Source organism: Haliotis rubra, unplaced genomic scaffold, assembly GCF_003918875.1.
Source record: "Haliotis rubra isolate DU_JTF1 unplaced genomic scaffold, ASM391887v1 Scf157, whole genome shotgun sequence".
Lineage (NCBI taxonomy): Eukaryota > Metazoa > Mollusca > Gastropoda > Lepetellida > Haliotidae > Haliotis > Haliotis rubra.
In genome coordinates, this window is record NW_025765525.1 from 1,289,714 (window position 1) to 1,302,366 (window position 12,653).

A 12,653-nucleotide genomic window follows, 5' to 3' on the forward strand; every position below is an offset into this window, starting at 1 on the left:
GGCTATATAATGTACAACCTAGTAAGCAAATTTTGTTATCAATTTTGAACTCAACAAATATAAACACCATTGAATCTGTTGCCTTGTACTTGAAACATGTTTTCCTCAAACATATTTCCTGTAAATCATGTGACTAAGAGATTAAAAAAAATAATGTTATTGCAATTGTACAATAGGCCATTTGGCCCATAATACCGAAATAAAAAATCTTGAATCTATATGATTATAGTTTAGCCTTTGATATGCATACAATATGTCATACAGCTCTAAGAAGTTTAGATGAATTTCTTTTTAATTAATTACTATATTCAGGGTGATTTTTGTGAATTTAATGGATTCTGACCTCTTGTAGATAATTTATCAGCCTGGTTGCCATAGTAACTGCAAGTAGATGCCTGTAGCTTACCACAGTAGACTTGAAACATTTGTTTACATGTCTGTCGGTTTTGAAGTCAGAGATTTCGAATATGGAACTCTGTTTCAAGATGGGACCACATGAAATCAGTTGTTATATGGGTCGTCTTAGATCTGTCAATCTAAATATCAACCATTTCACAATATTACAGACAGACTTTTGATTTTGTGACAAATTATTTGTGTATTAATTTTAAGCATTTAAGTTCATACATGTTTATTATTTTATATATATATATATATATTTAATATAACTCTGTTTCATTTTGTTGTATTGTTTAGTCAGTAACCATGGTGACAGTTAAGTCAAATGTGCTATGTTCCTCTTCAGCCTTCCAACAATGCATCTTCCAGACACAGCGTCTACTCCGAAATTTCAGCGTTGTAACTTCCTGTAATTTTATATTTTGTTTTTTGGGCGAATTCTTGCCATGCCCTATCCTCTCCTGCACTGGTGAAGGTTTTATTCTGCTTGTCAGTTCCATGTATGCTGTGAAATCATACATCACGATCATCAGAATAATTCTACCCAAATCATTTGCTTTACAATACTAAATTTTCATTTTCACTGTCATGTTTTGCTGAGATTGGGTTATAACCCAAGAAAAAGACCATGGTGTAGAGATTGGACCCCCAGGGATAATTGTGACGAGAGAGGGTTATAACCCAAGAGAAAGACCATGGTGTAGAGATTGGACCCCAGGGGATAATAATGATGAGAGAGGGTTATAACCCAAAAGAGGGACCATGGTGTAGAGATTGGACCCCATGGGATAATTGTCATGAGAAAGGGTTGTAACCCAAAAGAGGGACCATGGTGTAGAGATTGGACCCCAGGGGATAATTGTGATGAGAAAGGGTTGTAACCCAAAAGAGGGACCATGGTGTAGAGATTGGACCCCAGGGGATAATTGTGATGAGAGAGGGTTATAACCCAAAAGAGGGACCATGGTGTAGAGATTGGACCCCAGGGGATAATTGTCATGAGAAAGGGTTGTAACCCAAAAGAGGGACCATGGTGTAGAGATTGGACCCCAGGGGATAATTGTGATGAGAGAGGGTTATGACCCAAAAGAGGGACCATGGTGTAGAGATTGGACCCCAGGGGATAATTGTGATGAGAGAGGGTTATAACCCAAAAGAGGGACCAGGGTGTAGAGATTGGACCTCAAGGGATAATTTGCTGTTAATGGGCTATAACCCTATGGACCAGTAAACATAGAAAGGGCCTCATGTCTTATAGGTTAGAATTGGTCTTCAGCATCGAGGCGACTATCAGGATCAGGTGGTCAGGCTCGCTGACTTGGTTGACATATGTATGTCATAGTATCCCAATTGCGTAGATCGAAACTCATGCTGTTGATTACTGGATTGTCTAACCCAGACTTGAATATTTACTGACTGCTGCCATATTGCTGGAATATTGCTGAGTGGGGTAATAGACAACAAACAAACTAAGTATTGTCTCTTTGCATTAGTTTTTTTACATACCTTGTAAATACATATTCTCATTGTAGACCCTGAACCCCCTAACCCTCTGAACCAATAGCAGGAACTGTTTTGCTATTTCCTTTCATCCTTTTAAGTCATAAACCATTTATTCAAGCTGATTATAGCCCGTTCACTTATCTGTAGAACAGACTAGATAGATAGAAGTTTGTTTCAGTTTTAAGGTCATCGACCTTTGTGCATAATAATAATTTAGATATAGAAATATGTCACCACTGACAAGTCACATGATCATGATACTAACAGTGTGTTTCTTTGCTTGCTTCTTCTAAATATTCCGCAAATCCAGATAAGGTATTCTTACCATTAAACAGCAGGAGCTGATTAAATGTAATGGGGCATTTGAATATGAAGTGTCAAACTATTCTGACAGAATATCAGAAAATGATATCCATTTTCAATTGCATTGAGGTTACATAATCTTATATTTCCTCTTAGTTGCTAGCAACCCCTGAAGGTCCAGGTTAGAATGAACCTTCAGTAACCCATGCTTGTCTTAAGAGGCGACTAACGGGATCGGGTGGTCAGGCTCGCTGACTTGGTTGACACATGGTCATCGGTTCCCAATTGCGCGCCATATAGCTGGAATATTGCGATGCTCATGCTCACTTGATCACTGGATTGTCTGGTCCAGGCTTGATTATTTACAGACTGCCGCCATATAGCTGGAATATTGCTGAGTGCAGCGTAAAATTAAACTCACTCACTCACTTAGTTGCTACCTACATCACTGTACAGTTGGTAGTCTACAAGGAAACCTGAACAGAGTTGCTCTCTAGGTAGTATCGGGGCGGTTGGATAGCCTAGTAGTAGAGTTCGCTCGTCACGCAAAAGGCATGGTTCAATTCCCCACATGGGTACAATGTGTGAAGCCCAAATTTGGTGTCCCCCGCTGTGATAATGCTGGAATATTGCTAAAAGCGGCGTAAAACCACTCACTCGCTCACTCACAAGTGGTTGTCCACAAGGAAATGTCACTAGCCCATGCCGAATTTTACTAGTCATGGACTAATAGGCCAGCAAGTTTGAAGCCTGCAGTGCTCATCTGACAGTGTGTTCCCAACTTCTTTCACATGGAGATCCTATAGCAGGGCCTAGATTTTCGAAGCTCTCTTACGCTAAGATAGTCGTAAGTGCCATACATTAACATTAACTTATGATTATCTTAGCGTTAAGAGAGCTTGAAAATGTAGGCCCAGAATCCTAATTCAGAATCTGGAGCCAGCACATGTATCTACACTTCTTTTGTGTGATGTGTTTTAGTCTATTACATCAATTAACAGCACCTTAATAGGCACCAATGAAGTGCAAAGATAAGTGAAATTGGTTCAGGAATTTGGAAAATTGCTGACTTGCAGAGGCATCTATGGAGAATAAGTGAGTGAGTTTGGTTTTATGCTGCTTTTAACAATATTTCAGCATGGAGGACACCAGAAATGTGGGGAATTGAAACCAGGCCACGATTTCTCGAACTTTTTCACTCAAATTCTGTACTAAGTTTTAGTAAAACTTTAATGCCAAAACTCAGATTTAACTGTTCATTCAGGGAGAATGTGACAGCCAGGGTTTTACCTTTTACAAAGTGCGGGTCCAGGGACCCCATTACATTTTACAAATTTGAGATAAAAGCATGTACTCATAACTATAAGTCAAAACAAAAACTACTTAACGAGAGGTAATGCTTGTTTATAGAGCAAATACACAGCAAAATCAGGGCCAGATCTTTGATGTGATAATAGAACAAATGAGAAAAGGTTTTACCTGAAAGTGTTCTGAAGTTTTCAGAATGCAAGTCAAAATACCGGTTTTCGATCAGCGATCGGGACGTTTTCATGTCAACGGTACATATATTACAGCCCTACATTTTACATGGTCTTTGATGGTAATATGGGGGTTCTGTAAAGTATTGAAATGGTGTAATGTAGATTCAGATAATTACTCCAGAGTCTGGAATAAATCAGTGGTCATGTGGACAGTGGTCATGGCTGATGGGTGAAATAACAGACTCAGATAACTACCCTTGATGTGCTGTAGGTATTGTGTCCATCTCTCCGGACGTAGTATTTGTGTTTTCTGCATCAATTCTCTAATTTTGTGTTTACTGGACGCACATTTGTGAGTTGTGTAATACCTGGACAATGTATACTGTATATTACCGGCTATAAGACTGACTCCATGGATAAGACGATCTCCCCAAACTTGACACCTCTTCTGGGGATCAGTGTCAAAATGGTATGTTTAGGCGCATAAGTCGATCCTCCGCAAAGGATGGTCTAATCACTGGGCAAACACAGACCACAGACAACTGGCAGTTACCAATAATTATAACTTTGGTCCACATTATTCAAAGAATTCACAATCATATATATTGTGTCTACTCACGGATCAAATTTGCGAAGTAGTAGTTGGCAGAAAAATGCATAATATATTTTGTTTCTCTAAATATCCATATTTGGTTGTAGCAACAAACTGGTTTTTGCTTAATTTAAATATTCAACAATCACGAACTGATTACGCCTCGTTTTCCATTGACTGCTAGTTTACAGTAACATTGGTAACAATGTGTGAATTTAAATGGCTGAAGACGTATTTTACCCCATTCCCCACATGCGTACAACTTCTGAAGCTTGCTTCTGTAACTTCCCTGTAATTTAACCACTTTCGGCTACAACACTGCTCCCCTGTATGGAGAGTGACAGTCACCTCCACCTCTACATGGTGATCAGTTGGATTTGCAGAGTAGTATCCCTTGGGCATACCAGTGTTCGTGGTTACATGGCCGACACCTCCATCCCTTTGGTTTTTCCTCCCACAGTAAACTGGGATGTTGTGATGTAAGTGAAATACCATGAAAAGTAGCATTAAACCCAGTTCACTCACTAACTCTACTTCCATCCGAACAAGGGGTGGTGGGGTAGCCTAGTGGTTGTCATGCTGAAGACCTGGGTTCGATTCCCCACATGGGTACAATGTGTGAAGCCAATTTCTGGTGTGATATTGCTGGAATAATGCTAAAAGCGGCATAAAACCAAACTCACTCACTCACTCACTCCATCTGAACAAGTGATAGCAATTTATACAATACATAATTAACAATATAACTATGTGAGAGTTCTTCTTGCTGTAAGGGGCGGTAGAGGGTAGCCTAAAGTCGTTGGCTCGTCACGCCCGAAGACCCGGTTCGATTCCCCACATGGGCACAATGTGTTAAGCCCATTTCTGGTATTCCCCGCATGTGATATTGCTGGAAAATTGATAAAAGCGCGTAAAAACTAAACTCAGTCAGTCTTGCTGTAAGAAGGAATAGCCTCAAATCTAGTTGAAGGAAAAAGCTGAACTATAATTATTTAAACATGTTAAATGAGGCATTATGTTCCACTGAATGCTTACATAAGACACCTAGTTAGACTGGGGTTTTTTTTCTTTTCCTGAATAATAGTTTTTCATCCTAGCAAAGAGTAGTTTTTGTAGCAGTAGTATGTAACTTGTGTGGAAAGAACCATCAGATAGCTGGAGTAGTTCGGAGTTATGGACCTCAGAGTAACCATGGTAACACTGAAATTGTTGACATGGCAACGTTGACAAGATGACATTAGTGTGTAGAAAACATTATTTTATTTTCATTCACCTTATGTGTACTATGTCAAAAGCCCATTTGTGTTGCTCCCTAATATGATATTGCTGAAATATTGTTGAAACCTCACTTACTGTATTACCAGAAGGACCACCTCCGTGGTGTAGTGGTTAGAGCATCCACCCGGAGAGCGGAAGGTCGCAGGGTTCGATCCCCGACCGCGTCATACCAAAAAGACGTTAAAATATGGTACTTGTTGGTCCCTGCCTGGCGCTCGCCATAAAGGGTACAACAAGGACTGGTCGGCTCGGAGTCAGTATAATGTGTCTGAGTGGGGTATTCATGCTTCACTGCAGCATGGTATCTCAGTGGGCTAGCACTATAAAACTAGCTTTAGTCTGGGCTAGTACAAGCAGCCGCACATACACATGCATTCACGTCGTCATATGAGCGAAATATTCTCAAAAGCCGCTGACGTTAAACCCAATTTCACCTCACCTATTATGATGTAATATACTGATGACATTAAGAAGGGGAACAGTTTGCTCCAGGTATATATTAATTTGTATGATGAACTTTTGTGTGGGCACAATACACATGCTTGTTTGTTTCACCAGCAACGTCGTAAACGTCTCGGACGTGCATCATTGGAGGGTATCCTCCCACGTCAAGCTTGCACACCGTGATGTAACTGAAATATTGTTGTGGTGACTGACCCATCTCACTCACTCACTCATCATGACAGGCATGGCATGGTGTTCATGTAGGCCTGGAACTGGTACCGAGGGTGGGTCACCGCATGCTGTCTTCTATACCAGAGTATAAGAAGGGGATATGCTCACTGAAGATCAGGGCATCCCTTATCAAGCCACAGCACTGATCTGTTGCTTGTACAAAAACTCTCCATCTGAATGCACATGCATTTTTGGACATGAAGCATGCTCAGTTTCCATGGCAACTGTTAAGCCTGGCTTTTCAAGAAGTACCTAAGACATGAATAACAGCATAAGAATGCCTTGCCAAGTTGGAGCATGACAATCATTTAGGGTTTACTTTATAAGGAGTAAAGTAAATAATATAGTCAACAAATGGCAAATCTGTCATTTGTGTCACCATATTTATGGCATGTGGTTTGTATACTATTCACACTTTGCTTAGGATCAAATCATGGATTCAACAGAAAACTATGATGTGGGGTCTAATTTGGTTTAAATATCTAAGCTTATTGTAAGCATGGACCCTAGGTTTCAGTTTGTCATTTCATCTTGTGGAACCCATACCTGCTATTGACAGGTGATGTGCTCTTCTCAATGACTTGTTCCATAATTTGCAAAATGGTTGGTGCCATAAAAACTATTTTATGGTTACTCATGTATCAGGTGCATAAGGTTAGATTAAAGTGGCTGTTTGCCTAAAGAGGGTTTACTATATTATAGTTTATCCAATTTTAAATGGATACAATTTCATATTATGAATCTACGTGTAATAAAGTTGTGAACCTTAGCAAAGTGTGAGTAGTATATATTGGTAAAGAGTCATGTGGTCGTTTTCAATATTCATTTCAATGACCCCTTGCAATGTATGGTGGTGAGGTGACCAAATGGACTGGGTGGTCAGGCTCCGTTACTAGGGGAGATTGCAAGTCATTATACCCGAATGGTATGAATCATTGCTCATGATATCAATCACTGGTTTGTCTGGTCCAGACACTATTGCAGGCTGTTGTCATTGATGAAGGAATAAATTGGGTGTAGTCATATATTTGACAAATTCTGTGTTTCAATTATAGAATACTATAAATCATTGCATTATTATTTCAAAGTTTTCAAAAAATTATTCAAGGTGTTGCTAGATCTTTTAATAACATTTTTTTATTTAATATATTTGTTTTGTTTATTGATGAATCTTGAATCAGTTTTGTTGTACATTTAACTTGTACTTTTAACAAGTTGGAGTGGTACTTACAGTGTCGCGTATTTTATGAATGAAAGTAACAAAAGAATTTACGGTTGAAAAACTCAAGACACATTCTATCATGGTAATGATCTTGGCTCTGAGCTGTCCGAAGAAAACATCTAGACAGAATTACCTTGGTTGAGTACATTAAGCCTTTTATTGGGCAAGATTATATAATGGTGATGATTGACTATAGCATAGTGTTTGACTGTTTCAGAACTCCTAGCACGGGGTCATCGCTAGAGTGGAAGGCGGAGCGGCGGAGAGTGAGTCAGCATGTAATACCACTTTCTTCTCTTTCTGCACTACTTACACCTGTAATTGGGGGAAATTATGGGGGTTTATTATGTCAGGGGTACCAGGGCATTATGTTTAGAGTACCAGGGGCATTATGTTTGGGGTACCAGTGGGCATTATGTGGGGGTACCAGGGGCATTATGTTGGGGGGTACCAGGGGCATTATGTTAGGGTACAAAGGGGCATTATGTTAGGGGGGTACCAGGGGGCATTATGTTGGGGCACAGTACCAGGGGCATTATGTTGAGGGGTACCAGGGGGCATTATGTTGGGGAGGGCATTATGTACCAGGGGCATTATGTTGGGGTACCAGGGGCATTATGTTGGGGGTACCAGGGGGGCATTATGTTGGGGGTACCAAGGGGCATTATGTTAGGGGACCAGGGTTGGGGCATTAGGGGTACCAGGGGCATGTTGAGGGGGGGCATTATGTTGGGGGGTACCAGGGGCATTATGTTTGGGGGTACCAGGGGCATTATGTTAGAGTACCAGGGGCATTATGTTGGGGTGCCCCATGTTGGGGGGGGCATTATGTTGGGGGTACAAGGGGGCATTATGTTTGGGGGTACCAGGGGCATTATGTTGAGGGGTACCAGGGGCATTATGTTGGGGGTGGTTCAGGGGAATGTTGGGGGAGGGATCAAGGTTGTGATACTGGGGTCACCAGGGGGCAGGGGTCATGATATTGGGGTGCAAGGGCAACATATTTGGATTAGACCTGGAGTATGGGCTGTGATAGGGGAAGTCAACATCAGATGAGAGAGTCATAATATTAAGGGGTAACAGGAGGGTCACCATGGGATGGAGTCATGGTACTGTTGTATAGGGTCCATGTTTGGAATGATGTTGGGGGGTCACACCAGGATAGGGTCATGGTACTGAGGGTCACCAGGGATGGGGTCATGGATGTGGGGTCATCATGGATGGGGGTCATGGATGTGAAGGTGTGCACCTGGAGGTGATGGGGTCATGGTACTGAGGGTCACCAGGGATGGGGGTCATGGTACTGAGGGTCACCAGGGATGGGGTCATGGTACTGAGGTCACCAGGGATAGGGGTCATGGTACTGAGGGTCACAGGGATGGGGTCATGGTACTGAGGGTCACCATGGGATGGGGTCATGGTTGAGAAGGTCACCAGGCGATGGGGTCATGGTACTGAGGGTCACCAGGGATGAGGGGGTCATGGTACTGAGGGTCACCAGGGATGGGGTCATGGTTGTGAGGGTCACCAGGGATGGGGTCATGGTTGTGAGGGTTCACCAGGAATGGGGTCATGGTTGTGAGGGTCACCAGGGATGGGGGTCATGGTACTGAGGGTCAAGGGGGATGGGGGATGGTTGTGAGATTCACCAGGGATGGAAGTCATGGTACTGAGGGTCACCAGGGATGGGGGTCATGGTACTGAGGGTCACCAGGGATGGGGTCATGGTACTGAGGGTCACCAGGGATGGGGTCATGGTACTGAGGGTCACCAGGGATGGGGTCATGGTTGTGAGGGTCACCAGGGATGGGGTCATGGTACTGAGGTTCACCAGGGATGGGGTCATGGTGCTGTGAGGGTCACCAGGGATGGGGGTCATGGTACTGAGGTTCACCAGGTATGGGGGTCATGGTACTGAGGGTCACCAGGGATGGGGTCATGGTACTGAGGGGTCACCAGGGATACCAGGGGGTCATGGTTGTGAGGGTCACCAGGGATGGGGGTCATGGTACTGAGGATCACCAGGAGATGATGTTTGGGTGTCAGTATGGGGAAGGCATCATCTGATGTGACCTTCTGGGTCGCCGACCCCTTGTGGAGGTATAATACTTTGCTGTTAAATGTTGGTGATGGGCACCTGTGGTTATTGTACTGCTTAATCTGATGTGACACTCTCTACATATATATTTATTGCACCCTTTTGTCTTTGTAACTATGGTAACAGGCATATATATCAGTAGTAAGGGTCAGTAAGCTAACTTGAACATGTTGCACTGTAGTCATTCAGGCAGACAATTGAGATAGAGGTTACTAGTACTCAATAACGGTCAGATTTGAAGCAAAAAATATTACACTCAGAATAATCAGAATGTTGTACATCAACAGTAATCAGAATGTTGTACATCAACAGTAATCAGAATGTTGTACATCAACAGTAATCAGAATGTTGTACATCAACAGTAATCAGAATGTTGTACATCAACAGTAATCAGAATGTTGTACATCAACAGTAATCAGAATGTTGTACATCAAGCATTAATTCAGAATGTTGTACATCAATAGTTGTCAGAATGTTGTATACATCCACAGTAATCAGAATGTTGTACATCAACAGTAATCAGAATGTTGTACATCAACAGTAATCAGAATGTTGTACATCAACAGTAATCAGAATGTTGTACATCAACAGTAATCAGAATGTTGTACATCAACAGTAATCAGAATGTTGTACATCAACAATGATAATCAGAATGTTATTACATCAACAGTAATCAGAATGTTGTACATCCACAGTAATCAGAATGTTGTACATCCACAGTAATTAGAATGTTGTATCAACAGTAATCAGAATGTTTGTACATCAACAGTAATCAGAATGTTGTACATCAACAGTAATCAGAATGTTGTACATCAACAGTAATCAGAATGTTATTACATCAACAGTAATCAGAATGTTGTACATCAACAGTAATCCAGAATGTCGTTAATCCACAGTAACCGTGAACGTTATTGCATCAACAGTAATTAGAATGCCGTACACTAACAGTAATCAAGAATGTTGTACATCAACAGTAATCAGAGACGTTGACTACATCAACAGCAATCAGAATGTTGTACATCAACAGTAATCAGAATGTTGTACATCAACAGTAATCAGCATGTTAATACATCAACAGCAATCAGGAACGTTGTACATCAACAATAATCAACAAGTGTTGTGCATCAACAGTAATCAGAATGTTGTACACATCATCAGTAATCAGAATGTTGTACATCAACAGTAATCAGAATGTTGTACATCAACAGTAATCAGAATGTTGTACATCAACAGTAATTAGAATGTTGTACATCAACAGTAATCAGAATGTACATCAACAGTAATCAGAATGTTGTACATCAACAGTAATCAGAATGTTGTACATCAACAGTAATCAAGAATGTTGTACATCCACAGTAATCAGAATGTTGTACATCAACAGTAATCAGAAGATTGTACATCCACAGTAGTAGAATGTTTAACATCAACAGTAATTAGAATGTTGTACATCAACAGTGAAATCAGAATGTTGTACATCAACAGTAATCAGAATGTTGTACATCAACAGTAATCAGAATGTTGTACATCAACAGTAATCAGAATGTTGTACATCAACAGTAATCAGAATGTTGTACATCCACAGTAATCAGAATGTTGTACATCAACAGTAATCAGAATGTTGTACATCAACAGTAATCAGAATGTTGTACATCAACAGTAGTATGTGCATCAATAGTACACAGTATTAATCAGAGATGTTATTACATCCCACAGTTAATCTGAGATGTTGTACATGCGCAGTAATTAGAATGTTGTGCATCAGCAATTGATCGGAGATGTTGTGCATCAGCGGTAATCAGGATGTTGTACATCGGCGATCAGAACGTTGTACGTAACCCAGTGACTCAGAATGTTTATTGCATCAACAGTGATCTCGTGTGCGTATTGCATCCAACAAGTAATCAGAGATGTTGTACATCAGCAGTAATCAGAGATAAGTTGTGCATCAGCAGTGATCAGAATGTTGTGCATCAACATTAATTAGAATGTTGTACATCAACAGTAATCAGAATGCTGTACATCAGCATTAATCAGAATGTACCATCAACAGTAATCAGAATGTTGTACATCAACAATGTAATCAGAATGTTGTACATCAACAGTAATCAGAATGTTGTACATCCACAGTAATCAGAATGTTGTATATCAGCAGTAATCAGGATGTTGCGCATCAACAGTAATCAGAATGTTGTACATCAACAGTACATCCACAGCAATTGCACGTTGTACATCCACAGTAATCAGAATGTTGTACATCAGCAGTAATTAGAATGTTGCACATCAACAGTAATCAGGAATGTTACATCAACAGTGGTAATCAGAATGTTGTACATCCACGGTAATCAGAATGTTGTACATCCACAGTAATCAGAATGTTGTACATCAACAGTAATCAGAATGTTGTACATCAACAGTAATCAGAATGTTATTACATCAACAAGTACATCCACAGTAATCAAGAACACATACAGTAATCAGAATGTTGTACATCCACAGTAATTAGAGATGTTGTACATCAACAGTAATCAGAATGTTGTACATCAACAGTAATCAGAATGTTGTTGTACATCAACAGTAATCAGAATGTACAGAATAATCAGAATGTTGTACATCCACAGTAATCAGAATGTTGTACATCCACAGTAATCAGAATGTTGTACATCAACAGTAATTAGAATGTTGTACATCAACAGTAATCAGAATGTTGTACATCAACAGTAATCAGAATGTTGTACATCAACAGTAATCAGAATGTTGTACATCAACAGTAATCAGAATGTTGTACATCAACAGTAATCAGAATGTTGTACATCAACAGTAATCAGAATGTTGTACATCAACAGTACATCAGAATTAATCAGAATGTTGTACATCCACAGTAATCAGAATGTTGTACATCCACAGTAATCAGAATGTTGTACATCAACAGTATTATTGGGTACTGGTGACCTTATTTAAATTTATGTATTTTTTGATCGAATGACAGCGAATACCAGTAAACCAGTAGTTATAAAGAAAATACTGCCTAACTAATTGTTAGTTTGGGACTAGCTTGACCCAGGTTTTACTGCTGGATGTACTCATGTTACATACCTAATGGTC

At 40.4% G+C, this 12,653-nt stretch overlaps 1 protein-coding gene across 3 annotated transcripts in view; it reads left to right on the top strand.

Annotated features, from left to right (window-relative positions):
• LOC124271082 (protein FAM102A-like) overlaps positions 1-12,653 on the top strand; it is a 74,788-nt gene that overhangs the window by 58,941 nt on the left and 3,194 nt on the right. The window contains exons 6-7 of one of the 3 annotated variants that reach the window (XM_046706151.1): positions 746-808; positions 7,671-7,731. In XM_046706151.1, coding sequence (XP_046562107.1) covers positions 746-808; positions 7,671-7,731 — 124 coding nt within the window. The remainder of the gene's footprint in view (positions 1-745; positions 809-7,670; positions 7,732-12,653) is intronic. The other 2 variants (XM_046706152.1, XM_046706153.1) reach the window with 2 other exon arrangements.